Below are 20426 nucleotides of genomic sequence, written 5' to 3'. Positions count from 1 at the left end.
GAACCTAACCAACAATGCAAAGAAGCAAGGCAAATATGACCAGCAACACTGAAAGGAAAAGAAATCAACAGAGACAAGAGGGAAGGGGGGCAGGGAAAGGGAAGGGAAGGGGAAAGGCAAGGAACATATAGCAAGGACTCATGGACAAAACCAAAGGGGAAGAGCTGAGGGAGGGAAGGTGGGAGGGGGCAAGGGAAAGAGGGGGGGGAAGGCAGAGACAAATGTATTTAAAAAGTAAATAAATTAATAAAAAAAAAACAACAACAACAATGGGACATTTACACAATGGAATATTATTCAGCTGTAAAAAATAAGAAAATTTTCACATTTGTGACACACAAGGATGGACCTGGAGAACACCAAGTTAAGTGAAACAAATAAGTCAGAGAAGGACAAACTGAAGCATTCATTTATTATCTTTCAGAAAGAAGTTATTGAAATACATTAAAACTAGACATCAGAAGCGCCGCGCCGCTTCCGTCGCCGCCGCCTAGTCCACCTTGCTCGCCAGGCTGCGACCGCCCTAGGACTTTGAATATGTCGGGGATCGCCCTCAGCAGACTTGCCCAGGAGAGGAAAGCTTGGAGAAAAGACCACCCATTTGGTTTTGTGGCTGTCCCAACAAAAAATCCCGACGGCACGATGAACCTCATGAACTGGGAGTGCGCCATTCCAGGAAAGAAAGGGACCCCTTGGGAAGGAGGCTTGTTTAAACTGCGGATGCTCTTCAAAGACGACTATCCATCCTCACCTCCGAAATGCAAATTTGAACCACCGTTATTTCACCCGAACGTGTATCCTTCTGGCACTGTATGCCTGTCCATCCTCGAGGAAGACAAGGACTGGAGGCCAGCCATCACAATTAAGCAGATCTTATTAGGAATACAGGAACTTCTAAATGAACCAAATATCCAAGATCCAGCTCAAGCAGAGGCCTACACAAGTTACTGCCAAAACAGAGTGGAATATGAGAAAAGGGTTCGAGCACAAGCCAAGAAGTTTGCACCCTCATAAGCAGCGACCTGCGGCAACATCAAAAGGAAGGGATTGGTTTGGCAAGAACTTGTTTACAACATTTGCAGATCTAGCATTGCTCTATACAATTACTAATCACCTAGGGGAGGCAGGCGGGCGCCATTTTCCATTTCCGCCACTGGTACACAGTTCTCCACTTGCTGAATTGCCCAGTTTTTCATACAGGGTCTCTTCCTTCAGTCTTTTGTATTTTTGATTGTTATGTAAAACTTGCTTTTATTTTAATATTGATGTCAGTATTTCAACTGCTGTAAAATTAAAAACTTTTATATTTCTACGAGTCCCTGAGGAGCTAGTTCCTTTTGCTCGTGGGTGCAGGCATGCTTCCCACTGTCAGAGCTACACATAGCCTCCAGCTGGCTGTATGAAAAAGAAATCGGCCTGTCCCCCGCCCTCGCGCCTCTGTCCTCTTTGCAGAACTCGGGTTGTGTTGCTATGAGCCTCAGATCCAAAGTCAGCCAGCCTCTTGTTTCTGCCCCACTTCCTTTGTGTTTATATGGCGTTTTGTCTGTGTTGCTGTTTAGAGTAAATAAACTGTTTATATAAAAAAAAAAACAAAAAAAAACTAGACATCAAATTTACTTATGGATTTGCTTGTTCTCTGAGTATACCACAAGATTGCATTTCTTTACAAATCTTTATTTTTATTTTATAGTTTTAAATTGACCTATAGGCATTAATTCTGGAATATATCATCTAATTTGCAAATACATTCAAGAATATTGGGTTGAACAGACTCAATGAAATTTTTACAAATTAAAAATTATAAATTAAAACAACAAAATAAAAGTAAGGTGTTATTAATTAATTATATAAATAGGAAAATAACATCTGCTTCATTTTTTGATGGAATTATTTCCAATATTTATTTTTGAGAATTTGTCGACATTAACAGTATTTGAATTCTCTACAAGAATTTTAGTCTATAATCTTTTACTGTTATTCAATATTTCATCATGTCAAAAATATTTTTCCAACATCTCTGAACTTATTTCAAGGTAGTAGTGATCACATATATGGAAAATGTTCATGTTTGCAAAGAAAAATCCCATGAACCAAACAAATCTCCATCACTAGATTATTCCAAAATGTGTAATTCTACAGTAAAGTTTTGTTATTTTAACTTATGTAATGCCAGTGACCATGGATATATTTGAGTCAAATATGTGTGAGTCAAAATGCTACTATTATTATTTTTTTTAATTTAAGAAGCTTGACAAAAGAGTTCAAGAAAACATTGAGGCCATGGATCAGAATTTTGGGGAATAATAAAACTGGTTGGGGAGGGGAAAACAAAGGCACTTCCAGAGGTTCAACCTGGGGAGAGGGGAAACACCAAAAAGTAACTTCAAAATCTTCTAAATTTTGATTAATGTTAGCCTGTATGTAATCATGGACACCTCTGTCTGTCATATTATGGAGTCTGTTTGATATGAGGACCAATAAAAAATTATTGACAATTTGTTGAGCAAATGGTTAATTCTATCAGGTTTGTATTTTGAAATAATCAGTCTGGATTTAGTGAGAAAAATTTTTTGATTATATTTCTTAGTGTTTATGGTTAGCTCATTTAGGGAAATATGGAAGTGCTTTTGATAAGAGATGACACCACTTTTGAACTAATAAGTGAACAATCATAAAGAGTACTAGACAGAGAAGAGTCATAATATGGAAGAAACTTGATAATATTTGTAGAGTGGAACAAAGAGGATTCAATATTCTGAACAAGAGTATATCCATAGCATATATTTTTCTCAGGAAAAATAACAAATAATTTATATGTGTGTGTTTCTTCTTATGGTACATTGTGCATTAATTAAAAATAATATCATTTTCCTGGAATGAAATGGTCAATTCTTTCTATATGTCTTAACCCTATTATATGACTAAGTCAATCTAAAGAAACTTGGCAAAACAGCAGATACAAAGTCAATGTTCAGAATTCACAGACATTTTTGTACACCAACAATGAAATATCAGAATCAGAAACCATGGAAAAAATCCTATTTGCTATAGCAACAAGAATAAAAAAGTACCTAAGAATAAACTTAACCAAGGAGGTAAAAGACCTGTATGCAAGAAACTATACAGCAGTGAAGAAAGAAATTAAGGAAGACACAAATAAACAGAAACATACACTGTGTTCATGGATTGGAAGAATTAACATCATCAAAATGTCTATTGTACCCAAAGAAATTTATAGATTCAACTCAATCCCTATTAAAACACCAATGCTGCATTTCACAGACATAGAACAAACATTTCAAAAATTAATATGGAACCATAAACATCCCCAAATAGCTGCAGCAACTTTGAGAAAGAAAAACAAAGTAGGAGGGATCACAATACCTAATATCAAACTATATTGCAAGGCCACTGTAATCAAACAGTCTGGTACTAGCATCAGAACAAACACCCAGATCAGTGGAACAGAATAGAAAACCCAGAAATAAACCCATGTCTCTCTGGTCAAGTAATATTCAACAAAGGAGGCAGAAGCATAAAATGGAATAAAAATAGCTTCTTCAACAAATAGTGGTGGGAGAGCTGTACAGCTACATGCAAAAAACTGAAATTTGACCACCAAGTTACACCATACACAAAAATAAACTCAAGATGAATAAAAGGCTTCAAAATAAGTCATGAACCATAAAAGTCCTAGAGGAGAACATAGGCAGGGAACTCTCAGATATCCCACGCAGCAATATTTTCACCTATATATCCCCTAGAGCACGGACATAAAGGAAAAAATAAATAAATGGGACTTTATCAAAATAAGAAGCTTCTGCAAGGCTAAAGAAAACAGCAAAATGAAAAGGGAACCAACTGTATAGGTGAATATATTTGACAATGATACCTCAGACAGGAGTTTGATCTCTGAAATATATAAAGAACTCACTTGATTCCACTCCAGGAAGACAAACAATCCAATTAAAAAAATGGGCAAAGGACTTGGACAGACACTTCTCCAAGGAAGACGTAAACAAGGCCCAGAGATATATGAAAGGATGCTCAGCATCACTAGCCATCAGAGAAATGCCAATTAAAACCACAATAATATGCCACTTCAGACAGCCAGAATGGCCATCATAAACAGATCAACAGTCAAATAGTGCTGGTGAGCTTGTGGAGAGAAGCCTAGTACACTGTTGGTGGGAATGAAGACTGATGCAGCCACTATGAAAACAGTGTGAAATTTCCTCAAAAAGCTAAAAATGGAACTGCCTTTTGACCCAGCAATACCATTGCTGGGGTTATATCTTAAGAACCCCAAAACACCAATTCAAAAGAACCTATGCACCCCGATGTTCATAGCAGTACAATTTACAATAGTCAAATGCTGGGAGCAACCTAAATGCCCATCAGTAAATGAATGGATCAAAAAAAACTATGGTACATTTACACAATAAAATACTACATAGCAGAAAGAAAGAAAAAGCTAGTACCCTTCACAACAGCATGGATGGAACTAGAGAGCATTATGCTAAGTGAAATAAGCCAGGTGGTGAAAGACAAATATCATATGATCTCACCTATATGCGGAAACTAATCAACAAAACAAACAAGCAAGGAAAATATAACCAGCAACATTGAGAGAAAAAATAAACTGACAGTAATGAGAGGGAAGGAGGGAGGGTGGTAATGGAAAAAAACAGGAAGGGTCAAATCAAGGAGCATGTATAAAGGGTCCCTGGGCAAAGCCACAGTGAGGAATGATTGATGGTGGGAGGTGGAGGTGGGTGGGGTAGAGGAAACTGGTGGGGGAGAAATGGAGACAGATGTGTTTGAACAATAAAAAAAATCTTTTAAGTGGAAAAAACCATCAAAATTGGTGAATTATTGCATAGCTATTTTAATATTGAAGATCAAAGAAAATGTGCAATATTTTCAGCATATTATGCTTTATTATTTCAAGAAAGGTAACTGAAACACAAAAAAGTGATTTGCACAGTGCATGGAGAAGGTGCTGTGACTGACTGAACATTTCAAAAGTGGTAAGTGAAGTTTCATGATAGAGATTCTTGCATGATGCTTCACAGCCAGGTAGACCAGTTGAACATGATAGCAATCAAATCGAGACATTAATTGAGAACAATCATATCATGTGGGAGAGAGCCAATATACTCAAAATATCCAAATAAAGTTATTGGTGAAAATAAAAAAAGGAAAGAATGTCAAAATATGACAAGTCATCTGGAAGAATATTTTTAAAAGACACAAAATGAATAGCACAACCAGATTAGGGTTATTTATACCCTGAGAGTGATCTAACTGTTCATTTAGAAGTTTTAACCAAATCTCTCAGCATTTCCCCTTTCCCAAATGATTTAAAGTGCACTCAAAGCTGTGATCACTGCCTTCAAAAATAAAACATTCATATGTAATGAAAAAGCATATCTACAAAGTATACAAAGATACTACAGAGAATTAAAAAGTAGAGTCTAGAATGGAATATAAAAATAAAATTGAGAAAAACATACCCTAGAAAGTTGTGTACTTTTATTTCTATTTGGATCTAAAGTTATTGGGGTGATAAGTTCTTTAAAATTAATATAGAAATAGATTGGCTCAGATGACAAACACATAGATTTTAAAATCATTTGGGTTTTAATGTATAACCAGAGAAATCAAATGTGCAAGAAGATCTAAGTGCTAATCAGAAAATTTTCAAGAACAGGAGCATTTGTTTTTTTAAAATCTATTAACATTATTTTCCAAGTTTAAAAATACTGCAGCATATATAATTTCTAGGTAAAGTGGATGATTTGATTTAATTTTCTATTTGAAATTTGGAGTTGCAAATATGGTTATAAGTTTGAATAATTATTATTCATCTGTAATGAATTGAATTGTATGCTTCAAAAGAGATATGCTGAGCTCTTACCCCTCAGTGTCTCAAAATGTGACCTTATTTAGAAATGAGGTCTTTTGAAAGATAATCGGGTTAAAACAAGATCATTAGCGTAGGCTCTGAGCCAATATGACAGTTGTCTTCATAAAATGGGCAAATTTGATTACAGAGGTAGACATTAACAGAGGGAAACCCACATGAGTGAATATGGGGAAAATGCTTCATAAAGATAAAGACACAGATTGGAGCAAAGCACCTTCAAACTGGATTAGGAAAGTTTTCCATCATTATTTTTTCATAAAGGTTTTCAATTCCTTGCTCTTTCTCTTCTCCTTCCAGCATTCATATCATGCAAATGTTGATACACTTGACATTGTCCCAGAGAATCCTTATACTATCCTCATTTTTTTTTATTTATTTTTCTTTTTGCTGTTCTGTTTAAATATATTCGAAATTCTGATTTGATCTGCTGTTTCATCTACTTCAATATTGACTCCCTGTAATGTATTCTTCATTTCAGTTAATCTGTTCCTTTCTGGCTGTTTCTTTTTTGTTTTCTATCCCACCTTTTATCTTCCTCTTTGTTGAAGTTCTCACTAAGTTTGTCTACTGTTGCCCTAAGTTCATTCAGCATCCTTGAAATCAGTGTTTTGAACTCTGCATGTGGTATATTTCTTGCCTCTATTTTGTTTAGTTCCTTTTCTCAAGTTTCATTCTCCTTTTATTTTAGGCATATTTATTTCTCTTCATTTTAGCTGCCTCCTTGTGTTTGTTTTTGTGTATTAGGCAGAGCTGCTATATCTCCTAGGCTTGATATACTGTTTTACAGGGTTCAAACTCTCAGCCTCTCTGATCTCCCAAGTTGGGCACTCCATATGTACCCATGGGGGCTGTGTACATCCTCCTGATATAGTTGGGACTTGATTACTATTGGCACCTTAATGGGAGAGATTTATCTCCAGTTAGATTGGCTATAGGAATAGGCTTCAACCATAATGGAGAATCAGCTGTACAGAGGCCAATCCCATGAAGCAGGACTTACTTCAGTGGTGCTTAGGTGCCCACAGAGTCTCCCCCTTGAGGGTGTCATTCATGGAGTTAGTTGGGTGGTACTCTGACAAGGTCTGAAACTGTCTCCCAGGTGTGGTGACTCTGGGACCTCCCAGGAAGTGCAGGCTAAAGTCAACTGCCACCTCTGTTACACCTCAGACCACCATACATGAGCTAGAAAGCAATCTGCATATGACTGCTACTTGTGGTGTGCTTGGATGTGCCTCAAAGAGGTCTAACTGTGAACCAAGGCCATATGCCACTAGTACTAGGCCTAGGGCCACTTAGCAGGGCATAGAGGGCATGCAAAAGGCAGGTGCTACTTGTTTGAGAAATTTTAGGAAAGTCTGCAGCATGAGCCAAGACCAGCCATTCATATAGAAAGGCCACTTGGAAATAGTTTGGGAGGGTCTATCAGTTGGGTGGGAGAGGGTCTCAGAGAATCCCTCAGGCAAACAGTGAGGGCTAAATTGCCAAGTTGCTGAAGACTCAGATATGGCATGAGACTGCCAACAATGTGGGAGGGAGAGCTCAGAAAAGACACAATGACCTTTGCCAGCACTCTCTCTGGCAGGCCAAATGAATATTCTACTGGCAAAGTTGAATATAGATAAACAAAATTTAAAGTATTTCTAAAATCATTATTTGATAAGAAATACCAGAAACCATAAAATACACTAAACTAAAAAGAAAGATATGAAGTAAAAAACAGTGAAAGTAATCCAAGAATGAAAAAGAAAAAAAGAAATGCCCAGGATGACAGTAGTGTAGCAGTCTAAGAAGCAATCAATCTAATCCAGAATAGGACATCAAAGGATTCTGGGAAGAGTATCTTTAATATTAAAGTGGATTTTATCACCTAAATTGTATTAATGTGGTAAATAAGGCAGCAGTGCTTATTTAGTGACTGAAAAGGAGAGGAAAATCATACAGAAAGAGAAAAAACTATTCAATAAATCCATGGTCCAAATAGAAAATAAATTGAAATATGAAGTGATTTGAGTAATTGATGCACTGAATATAAGAAAAAAATTATTTTAAATTCTTTCAAGTAGCCTAAAAAATTTTATTGAGTTTATTAGGGTTACATTGGTTGATAAAGTTATGTAGGTTTCAAGTGTACAGTCCTATAATATGTCATCTATAAAATATATTACGTGTTCACTCCCGAAGTCTAGTCTCCTTCCATCACCATTTATCCCTCACATTTTTCTTTCTATAAGTTTTGTCACAGCACTTGCTTCCTAGTGTATGATATTTAAATTACATAATATTCTAAACATTTTATGATTTATATTTATAAAATTAAAAAGGAAAATAACAAAATCAAGTCAAACAAAAAAGCCTCAGTACACTTAAGAGTAAAATATCATAAGCCTTGACAACACAGGATTAAAGTGTTGCTCACTGAATAAATTTTCTGTGGTTGCTTGTAACAAATGACTACAAATACCAAATTACTTATAATTTGTAACAAGCAGCTGCAGGAAATTTATAGTTTCCTGTGGCTTAAACAACAGGTTTAAAACAACAGACATGTAGTTTAAAGCAATAGACCTATTCTTGTGGTTTAAAAACAACAGACATGTACTCTGTCTCAGTTATGAAGGCCAGATGTCAAGATGTTGACAGGGCCACATTCCTTTCAAAGGTTCTAGGTGATGACCCTTTTTAGCTTCCTTTAGTTTTTGGTACTTGTTGACATCCCGTGGCTTATAAATAGCAGCATCACTCCAATCTTTGATTCTGTCTTCAAATATTGTCCTCTGCGTGTGTCTAATTTCCCTCTTTTAGAAGAATACATGTTATCACATTTAAAGTCACCTAGACAACCCAGCATACATTCCTTTTCTCAAGATCCTTATTCTTAATCACTTGTTTTGATGTATAAAGTAATTAATACTCTTTTTCCATTAAGGTAATATTCATAAGTTTCAGGAATTAGAAAGCTAATATATCTTTTGGGGGGCATTTTTTTCTGCCTACTACAGGTCGATCGGTAAATGAATTGGAAGATTTTGCATTCTGCTTCATTAGAGGTTCTATTTAAAGTTTCTGGATCAAGAAATGGAGGTTCAATTATATTTAAAGTAATAAAAGTCATTACTAAAATAGCTTAAAGTAAAATACGATTAGTAAAATTTGCAAGAAGAACATGATGAGTAGATGAGAATAATATAAGAGGCTAAATTCCCAATATTTTATAAAGGAAAGTCATTAGTGTTAATAATATATCTTGATAAAGACTTGAATGCCCATTGTTTGAATTAGGAAATAACTACACAAGACATAAAAATAAAAACAGTACAGATTTACTTTGGTGGATGTTGCTCAGAGTAGAGTAGAAATTTGGCTGGATGGGACAAGTTGATTTATTGTATTGCACTTTTGTCTTTTTATATTATTAACACTTAAAACTATATTCATGTATACAAATGAGTAATAAAAACTTTTGCATGAATGTTCAAAGTAATTTCATTCTTAACAGCAAAGAGGGAGAGGAAGAGAAACAGAAATAACCCCTTCACATTTTTTCCCATGCCATCAGCCTCTGTTCACAAGTTTAAATATACAAAACTATGTTTTTCTTCCAGAATTAAAAACATATATATATTTAGAATCCAATTTTTCTTTTCCTTTTCATACAAAGGAAACTAAAAAACAGATGAAAAGTGTATTTACTACAACACCTTTTTGTGAAGTTTCTTTACCTCCAAAGAGTATTCAAACCCTGCTGGAGGATCATGTTTTTATCTGTCAGAGAACTATGAACTTCTCAACATAAAAATCTGACAGAATGATCAAATTCATAACATCTACCCCTGTGCGTATGTGTCAGCACATTTTATCTGATAAATTATACATGACTATTAATCAATGAATGAGAATTTCAGCTCTCATTCAGTTTAAGTGACACTGTTCTCATAATAATTATTTAAAAAATACACGTAAAATCTTAGCCTCTCTAAAGTTAATCATACAACTGGACTGAAATGTAACATTATTTGTTCTCACAAGTTACTATTATTAACGTTTCATCTTAGCAGCCAGGATTTGAGAGAGCAGTTCAGTGACTAACTCTCGTGACTTTGAGAAATAGAATATTTGAATTTTTTAATTGGTTTATGCAATTATTAGAACAGAAGATGATCAACATCTTAATTGAACTTATGCTTCATAACTATCTTTTGCTTAATTTAGACAGCCTAGTTTTGCAAAATTTATGTCCTGGCTGAAATATTATGCTTTGCCTGGTCTAACCTATAAAAACCTTGAAAATATTGCAAACGTCTAGGATTGCAAATCATTCTAGTAGATTGAATGCATATGGAGTATTATGTTAAGTTCTTCAGTCAGAAGGCAAACAAAAGCATGGTGCTCAGCAAAAATGTCCATGGCAGAAGTGTGTTTGTGAGTAGAGTTTGTGCATGTGTGTTGTTTGAAGGGATAAACAACTGATAAAGAACTGTCACTAGGAGAACATTAGGGGATTTACTAGAATCAGAATAAGTTGAATACTATAAAATGCTGACCAGAAACAAAAACAAAGACATTTGCATTTGCAAACTGAAATATTTTAACTGAAAAATTTTTAAATACAGAGTATCAGTTTCACCATTAAGCTCATAGAAAAGTTGAATATGAGGACGATGGAGACTACAGTTGTAAAATATTAAGTAAATGTATTTATATATATAAATATATAAATAAAAATTCTAAAATACTGTGTTCTTGCTGATAGACAATAAACCTAATCAGCTTCTCATTTATCAAATTGTTGTCATTCTATGTTCCCTTCCAAGCATTTAAAGGTTTTGTATCCATGAGAAATTTAACATCCATTAACAATCACACAAATACACAGTCCCCAGCTCTGATGGGATGAGAGTAAGTTTCAACAGGTAAATTGGACCAGATGTCCTGCAATTAGCCTTCTCTCAAGCCTTAAAATACATATGATACTAAGTCCTCAAGAATAGCAAGTTAATGAGAAAATGTGATGAATTTGACCTTAGAAATATCTAATCTGTAATACTTATGGAAATATAGAACAGGAACTCAGAAGTAAGTTTGAGAATAAAAATGTATACTGGAGAATCACACACTTAGAGTAGACTGTTAATGACTTTGCAAACTCCTCTATGAAATGAAGGACCAAGGGTGGCTATGTAACATGTAGATTCAATGCAGTTATAAGAGAAATACTCAAGTTCCATGGTTTTCAGAAGTGTCTCATTGAAGGACAAGATGTATGGGAAACATCTTACAGACATTTTTTAAATGTTATTGATTATAGAGTGGTACAAAGGTAGACCAAAGATGTAGCAAGAATTATGGTACTGTAGGACAGATATGAATTTGTGTATTGGCAGAAAAGAAGTAGACACTAGAGAGTGAGAATTAAAAAGGATATTGTGAAAAAATGGCTCATGTGGCATTTATATAAAATAAAATATGATTTGACCAAAATACCCAAATTGAGTAATATAAGCAATGTAACAATTGTTATTAGACCTTAATACATGTTTTGAATGCCAGTGGTCGCTTAGGTCATTTAGCTAAACCATCTGCTTAGAAAATCCATATTGCAATAATAATTCTATTCAGTTATACACATTTGATGGTAAGAGCCATAGCATAATGGCGATCTTCATAGCTTAGGGTTCTTTATTTTTAAGGTCTTTCACATAAAGAATAATCATGTTCTGGAGTATTTTAGTTGTATTTGCTTATCTGCTTCAAAGGCCATTTGCTTTTCATTTTGTCGAGCCAACATCTGAATCTCCATACTATGAGGGAATTCTCATCTAATGATGCATACCCAGTCTCTTGTGGAAGCCAAATACACTGGATCCTCACTTTCCCAGTGACTAAGATTGTGCCTAGCACACATTGACTCCAAACAGAAGCTAGCGACCTAAAAAATAGACATTGAAGAAAAATCATTATGGTGGCGGGTAGCTCGGGTGACTGTGCTAAATCCAGGGCCAGTCTCATCAGTGCCTGCATTATTAGAAGTAGTTTCTATGACTTTTTCCCAGCCATTTCCATGAGGCAAACAGAAATCATCTGGTTCACAGATGCAATGCAGTTGCATCTTTGATTGACCAGAACTGCAGCATAATTTGGGCGTTATTCTTGGTTTTGTGGCCTCCAGATCTGGTCCCCAGATCTCCAGAGATCCTATGAGCTATTCGATATCTTTCCACTAAATTCATTTTCCAGAATCAGTTCCTTTATTTTTGCTACTATGAACTCTTGCAGACATCCTTTCCCTGAGTCATTCGTTTATATTAATTGTAAGTTAAATTGCTTTATTCATTTATAACATAAATGCATGCTATCTGGATATCTATTCAAACTGAAACGCATTATTGATTTTGCTTATTTTGTGTGATTTCCTCTCCATTCACCAATGTTTATTCTGTAATACTTCTAAGTTGGGGGTGGTGGGATTAAAACTGCTATAATTACATGGTGACTCTTTCTACCTTCTTACTGTATTCACTCCTCAGATATCATTTGCTACTCTAAGTCTCATCCCATCTTGGTTAGTCATCATTATTGACTCAGAACAGTGCTGTGCTGTGTAATATATTTGTGCTGCAAAAATCATTCTTCTTCATTAAATCATCTTCACTTGCAGCTGCCTGCTGAGCCTCTCCATCCAAGCTGCAGACGCTGCATTTTTTTCTGATTGTATTTGTGGCACATTCATGAATGCTTCTTGGGGGGAAAAAAATCATTCCCAACCAATAAATCAAATCAATAAATAAGTCAATAAATCTCTTTTGCTTTACAAACATCATCAATCTTTAGCAGAATGAATCACTAGTTCTTGCCCCTACCTTTTGGACCCTTTGAAACTATTTCATCTCTACTAGAGGGATTTTTGGCCCTGTATTAATGCTTATATTAGTTAAGGTTCTTGACCTTATATACAATCCACAGGCATTTGACCCTAGCAGTCGATTGTAATGAACTCTGTTTTTTTGAAGTGATTTCCATCAGGAATAGAATATATTGAAGAAAGTAATTTTTAAAAACAATATAGATATAGATATAACTATACATACAGGCACAGATATAATGATATTTTATTTTTGGATATTATATATGTATATATAGATATATACATGTATATATTACATCTAAGAATTGAATTGTGACATTATATGTATGTTTAATTCTTGCTATATTAAATTTTCCAAGAATGAAGTTTTATATTTTATACTTATGGCTAAATTTATGATTAATTCCATTCATTTTGGTATCTTACTATGTTAATAGAGGCAAAGTCAGTATAAAACTCACTCTCTTGTATATTAATCATGATTTCTATCTCTCATCCCATACTCTTCAACTTCCCCAAACCCTCACCCCGCAACCCCTATTCTCTAGCATCTCTGCCCTGTCTATGCCTCTAAGAGACTGATTCCAACAAATTGCATCAATCATCCTCTCTTGTTCTCTGTCTGCCAATTGGATTGAGCCAAGGGTAGACTCAGACTGAAGACCTGAGGGTTTGAGGACAGAAGTCAGGATATATCACCCCTATCCTTCCGTTCTTCAACCCTTCCCATTTCCTCCATGCTTGTTGTAGCGGGGGCTGTAAACTGAGCTAAAGCTCCTGTAAAGCTACTCCAGTTCCATCATCTAGCGCCCAGCTAACTCTGACAACACAGTCTTTTCTCCTTGCCCCTTCAGGCTTATGTGTGGCTTCCTGCTGCTGCTGGACCCTGGGAGCCTGATGATGTATACATTTTATATATAAATATTTAAGACATAAATGTATATAGTATATATGTTTAAGATATATATTTAATATATGCTTAAGATATATACCATAGATACAGCTATAGCTATAGATGTAGATACTTATTTAAAATATTTATTTTAAATATTTATGTACTATATGTATTATATATGTATTATACATATAATATATATCTCAAATATATAATACATATATTTATACTTTATTAAGTTCTCTTCAAAACCCCAGCTAAATGTGTCTTCTGCATTTCCTGCCAGGACTTTCACTGATACAGACTATACTTATTTTAAGTAACTGAAATAAGGATAAAAATGTATTGGTCAGTGACTTAAAATTCTGTCATACTCAAGTTCTCAATGGCCATTCATTCAGCTCCCAGAGATTCTTGACTGGCTGAATAAGTCACCTTTTCCACTATGTGTGTAATTTACTAATTATTTCTGAGAATCCCCTCAATTCTCTTCTGCTCTTTATTTTCTAGTGTGTGTGTATTCCTCTCCTGCTCTGTGACCTGCTTCTGATTTTGCAGAAGCTGATGAATGACAAGTGCACTCAAAATTTCTTCTCTCTGAGACATATTGATTGGCCCTGCCTCACGGAGTATAATTTCTCTAGCAGCAACATTTCCCATCTCTCCCAGTGAGGTCCAAAAATCCTATGCACCAAACTTTGAGTTTTTCTTCTTCTATAGCTTTTGGCTTTCTCAGCTGGGTCATAAGAATTCTAGCTTATTAACCTTGTTATGTCCTCTCATAAAGTTTATCTGTCTCAAACATTGCTATTCTTCCCAAATAACGCTTGACAATGCAAGATTTCTTTGCAGTATTACCAGGCACCTCATCAAGAGATAGCTTTACAGAGAAACTAGTCTCGAATCTTAAACTTGAAAGGCAAGATCACTACAGTGGTATTCCTGATACCAAAAATAATTTTCTTATATAAGTAAGAAACTTACAGTATTTAAATCAATCAAGAAACACCCATAGAAGTACATCAGTTTGCTACCTGAGTAGAAAGAGAGAATAGATTTCGCTTCTCTTAAGTTCTTATTTTAAAATTCTATTTTAAATATACATATTTTCACTAAAAACAAATTAACTAATGTGTACAAGCATTTAATATTTATGAATTTATACTTCTCATTGAAGCTTTCCTAAATGTTTTTATTTTATAACTTAATATGAACCAAGTTCAATAAAGTTAGTAGTACTCTATGTGAAAATAACGCCCTTATGTACATATTTCAAATATAACATATCAAGTATTATGCATTAAAAAGCCAGCAGGCTTAGTCATATTATACTTTCTGAGTATTCTATGTTGTAAGTTTTAATGTTATAAATTTCAAAGTAGATTTGTTCAATACACAAAAAAGACATATTTATTAAATATAGTTCTTGCATGACTATTCTTTTAATATCATTCTAGTTTTATACATTGCAGTATGAACAAATAATATTTAAAGTAGCAATAAATGAACTGATGCCAATTTAAAAACCTTTAATATTTTTTTTTGAGTGTGAAAAGTGAATGGAAGTTTTAGAAAATCATAAGAAAAGGAGACTTGTGTTCTATTTTTTGGCTTAGCCCTGGGATAATTTAATCCTTGGGCAGTTCTGCTTGTGCAAACACCAACACAGTTATTATTTTGGTATTGTTACTGTGGGTTTATCAAGTACTCCTGAAGTTCACAGATATGATGGCTAAGGTTTTGTTTGGGGACTAATCACAAGCCTTTGTTCATAGCTAGCAGTAAAGATAAGCAGTTCCTCTATGTGTTTAATTTCAGTTCTTTCTTCTCTCTTTTATAATGTCTTAGCTAATTTTACATCTGAGTCCTGAAGAAATCATGTTTTAAGTAGTTGCATATTTTTTCTCTTGGTAACATTTTGCTGCTATTTGTAGAAAAACTTGTAAAGAAATCCAATAGTAAAAAAAAAAGAGGTATAAAAAAGATGTAAAATATCAAACACTATATCATAAAAATATTTCTTTTGAGTGACACTTGGAGTCTGGGACTCCTGCCAGGAAGTAAAAGCATTTTGGCTGTATGGTTTCAAGATCAAAAGATCAAATGTTTTTTCATAATCTATCATGCAAAAGTTATTTGTTTGATTTATAGTCTGTTTCCTTCATTCTCAGAGGGAGAAAATGGATGACATAAAGACACAAAAATATTAAGGGAAATGACTTATTTGCAATATGAAAGTATAGGGATTTGGTGCTCATTTCAATAACTTGATATCTCTGATTTTTCAACAGAAACATTTCAAGCCAGAAGGCATTGGCATGAAATATTCAAGGTGATGAAAAGCAAGAACCTACAACCAAGGCTACTTTACCCAGCAAGGCTATCATTTAAAATTCAATAGTACTTTTATTCCTTTCAAGATTATAGAGAAAGTCATCACAATGGCAAATGTAAGTTAAACATTGATGTTTACTAAAAAAAATTTTGCATTTTGTTGCTGCTCTCCCCATTTCCATATCTTACTAATTAACAGAAATCTTAAGAAAAATTATTTTAAATCTGGTATATAGATAACAATTTTATAGCAGTCTATGAAATAAATGTTTTGTATATTTAACAGCATACTATAAGCAGCAGAGATTTCTTCAGCTTTTATGTTTTACTAATATCACACATTCTTACTTTATATGACTAACTGAAAAATTTTAATGAGAAAGTAATAAAATCCATCATGTCCTTTACTCATATAAGTGCATAACTTGTCATATTTTGAAACTGTCTATATTTAGAATAACAATAATTTGCCTAGAGCATAACTGTGTACTGCCATCTAGAATAATATTTTCTCTTATCCTTTTACCAGAGAAGATGATGGTTTGAACATGTAGCTGTATCTTTTGAAAAGTTAACTTTTAGTAAATGTTAAACTTATGTGATTATTTATGGTTCAATGTAGTTAAACAGGTACAAAATAAATTATTTAATTTTTTTATAATTAGAAGTATCAGCTATTTTATTACATAAATAAAATCAACCTGAGAATTTTACAATGGACTCAGTGTTTAGGAACAAACAGTATGGGAGATTAGCTTCCTGCCTTGAATCTAATTAAGTGGAATCAAATTTATCAAATAATTTAATCACTGTAAATTAAAACTTAAAAAGAATAGATGTGATTGGTGTATTAATACAGTTACATATTTTTTTATTATTATAATTATTCCCAGCCCTATGAAAACTGTTCCCAAGTTTTGCTTAAGAAAATTTAGACAAGTTGTATGCTTACTGAGCCTGGCAAAGAGAAAAGCCCTTTAGAAGTCTTAATTCATTTAACTGTTATGGGTATGATTATTGAATGTTTTTTACAGATGGGAAAATTGAGATGAAGATTTCTAAGATCATACACTTAGTGGGTAACCATTCTCAAAAGAATTCTATTAAAACTCTAAGAAGTTTAGACTGTTATAAAAAGCATTTCATTAATAAATCTCTGTTGACAGTACCATTCTCAAATCCACACCTGTTACTACATGGCTTTCAAAACTTCTGTGGTTGAACTGCTAAATTATTTACTTGGTTACAGCACTTTTGGCTCACCACAGAGAGCGTTAATTCCAGCAAAAAATGGTGATGTGTCTTTAAGAGGTATCGATGCTTCACAGAACACAGTTGCAAGAATGTAGCTCAGTCTCACAGACTAAAACTAGATAAATTCTTAAAGACCTCAGAGAGATGTGTCTCTCTGTTTTGTATGTCTTCCTCTTTCTGTGTTGTCTGTGTTCTTTTGTATCTCTAGACTGGTCCCTTCTACTACTTTCAGCCAAGCAATCAAAAAGAGTGGCCAGATGCCAAATCTGGAATGTGTATAGGAGGAAGGAGTCCTTTGGACCCATTCTTCTCTGAAATAGGTATAACTGGTGAAAATTATAAAAATAACCACCATTTAAAGTCTCTGGAATCTGTCATAAGAGCATACAACAAACGAAGAGACATTTTTCAAAAAATGTATGCAATCTCAATGAGAATATCAAGAGTCTGGGATTTGAGGCACAACCCATTCTCTTACTTAATAGGAGTTCCACACTGAGGCCATGTTGTGAAGTTGGGTCTCCTCCTCTCCCATAGTTCCAGCTTCCAAAAAAGAAATATGGTATCTCCCTGGTAATGGAGGTCCTCTAACAATGATCATTTTGTCTAATAATGAGTCACAGAAACTAAATTCCTAATGAGTATAATCAAGAAGCCAGACCTCTCTTCTTCTAGTCATCTTCCACTCATAAGGCAGAGGCTCCACCTCAGGCATGACAGACCACGGATATTGGGTCCATAATTATGCTTACGCTAGCACACTAGCTCACTACCTCACTGGTAAAGAGCTTTCATGGAGAGACATACTGAGAGGATCAGTGGTTACCCCCTCCAGTACAGGTGCAGTGGCTCAGAAATTATGCTCAGGGTGAGAGAAACTCCTAAGAAAAACCAAGATCCAAGGTTGTGAAACAGTGAGGGGAAGTTCAATTGTTCTTGAAAATAACAATGATATGAGGGGTAAGCAATTAAGATGAGACTGGAAGCTCTAGATGAGCAGTCAGCTAAACTATTAGCCAGCTGGTTTGTCAGACAAAACTAGAAAATAGGAGTGCTGGAAAATTCCTTCTGGGATCAGAACAAACCTTAAAGACTGGCCTCACATATTAGTCCTGCCCAAATTTCACTGGATCAAACCATAGGGTAATCTATCCCCCTGAGAACTGTTAAAAATGATAGAGCAATCATCCAGCAATTTGTGAAGTCTAACATCTGGAGAAGATACTAAAGGAGGTAGAAAGCTTAATGGAGATGTCAGAAAAACAGTCAAAGAAAGCCCTGCTAGAAATATCATCATCCTATGGTGACTGTGAATGCCCAAGACTACCACCTGAGGAGCAACATCAGAGGTTGTACATTGCAGGACAGAGAGATTTCACTAAAACAGTTTAGACAAGTCACTGAACAAACAGGCTATCAACAAAAGCAAGCCCCAGAGAATAGTGAAGCAAATCATTATCCAGAGTTGTTATAATATACGGGTATTATCTAAAGTCCAGTTTTAAAAAGAGAGAGAGACATGAGAAAAAAATGCGGAGTGTGACCCAACACAGATAAATAAGCAGGCAACATTAATTTACCGGAAAAGATCATATATATTGGATTTAAGGAAAAACTTTGAAGCAGCTGTTATAAAACTTCAAAGAACTAAGCGATGCCAGGCTTAAAGAAGTAAAGGAAGGAAGCACAATTTCAGTGTCTCATCAAGTACAAAATATCAATGAAAACATAAACTTTATAAAAAAAAAAGAACCAAATGTTTATTCTACAGTGGAAAAATACAGTAATTGAAATTAAAAAAAAAAAAATCAATGAACCTGAAGATAAATGACTAGTGTTGGGGGATAATAATGAAAAATGAACAGGCTCTGAGGGAAATGTGCAACTTCATTAAGCATATCAATATACATGTTAACATGAATATCAGAGGAGAGGAAAAATAGAGTAAAAATATTAAAAATTACTGAAAACTTTTCAAATTGATGAAAAATATTGTATTAATCTGAACAATCAAAAATACAAAAATATCCAACATGATCAATGTAAGATATACACACTCATACACACTACATAAAAATATTGAAATGTAAAACCAAACACTTTTGAAAGCAGTAATTAAAAAATGATTTGGCATATAAAAGGAATCCCCAATTAAGAAAAAACCCAACCATTTCTTAATAGAAACAATAGAGACTCCCAGTTAAAGAAAAGCTGAGAGAATTTGTTGGTAAAAGATCCACTTACAAGAAATACTAAGGAAAATCTTTAGATTGAGTCCCACCTCCTCCATACATAAACACACAATTACAGCACCAGTAAAGACAGTCATGTGATCATAAAAGACATTACAATGCATATTTCTTCTTTATTTTCTGAACTGATTTTACAAGCAATTATATAAAATAATATGTATATAGTTATAGTGTTAGGCCTAAAGCATTTAGAAATGTAATTTATTTGATAAAAATAATATTGCACAGTTGAATGAACTCAAAACTGTATTGAAATAAGGAAATTACACCAGGTGGTAATTCAAATCAATAGTAAAAAGAAAAAGAAGAGGATGTGGTTTAAAAAAAAGGTTAATATAACTGTAAATAAATACTTGTCTCTCCCTGTCCCCTCAAAACATAAAAAACATAGTAGCAAAAATCTTCTGAGTTTATATCTTAAGAGGTACCGACCAGAAAAAAAATAAACAAAAAAAGAAAAAAAGAAAGGGAAAAAACCTGATTATAATTTTTCTGTATCCTCATTCCTCATTCAAGGACAATGGACTTACTGACTTGACTAATTCCAGATTCAACTTCACCTCTTCTACCAGCCAAACCAAGAATGACAATGGAGACTGGCTCATGTTCTCTGCAAGAAAGGTTGATTGAAACACAACCACTGAAATCAGGGGAGAGGCATCTTACCGACAAAGGAAAATTGTTCTTATAGGGCTATTTTGAGGCATTGAGATGCTCAGAAATGTGTAGAAAGCCTTGAATGTTATGAATAATTTTTCAAAGTAAGATTGCCTCTGGCACGCTATTTGCATAGTGTGAAACCCACTGGTGCTTCTGTGCACACAGAGCAAGGGCAACTAACTCTGCCTGGAGAGGCCTGGATGGCGTCCCAGACAAGATGACACCTGAGTGGAGTGCCGA

The 20426-nt window shown here is 34.4% G+C and overlaps 1 protein-coding gene across 1 annotated transcript; it reads left to right on the top strand.

The window, feature by feature from the left end:
• Window positions 1–460: 460 nt before the first annotated feature.
• On the top strand, window positions 461–1430 carry LOC129080015 (SUMO-conjugating enzyme UBC9-like). Its single transcript, XM_054585293.1, has one exon. The coding sequence runs from the start codon at window positions 538–540 to the stop codon at window positions 1012–1014; it is 477 nt and encodes a 158-aa protein (XP_054441268.1). The 5' UTR covers window positions 461–537; the 3' UTR covers window positions 1015–1430.
• The last annotated feature ends 18996 nt before the right edge of the window (window positions 1431–20426 follow it).

This window comes from Pteronotus mesoamericanus, unplaced genomic scaffold (genome assembly GCF_021234165.1).
Source record: "Pteronotus mesoamericanus isolate MK-2021 breed Mesoamerican mustached bat unplaced genomic scaffold, CSHL_Meso_final contig_82, whole genome shotgun sequence".
Lineage (NCBI taxonomy): Eukaryota > Metazoa > Chordata > Mammalia > Chiroptera > Mormoopidae > Pteronotus > Pteronotus mesoamericanus.
This window is presented reverse-complemented; position numbering and strand designations above follow the sequence as displayed.

Bases quoted from the DNA above. Each gene is read 5' to 3' on its own strand.
- LOC129080015 (XM_054585293.1), top strand. From the start codon at position 538: ATGTCGGGGATCGCCCTCAGCAGACTTGCCCAGGAGAGGAAAGCTTGG.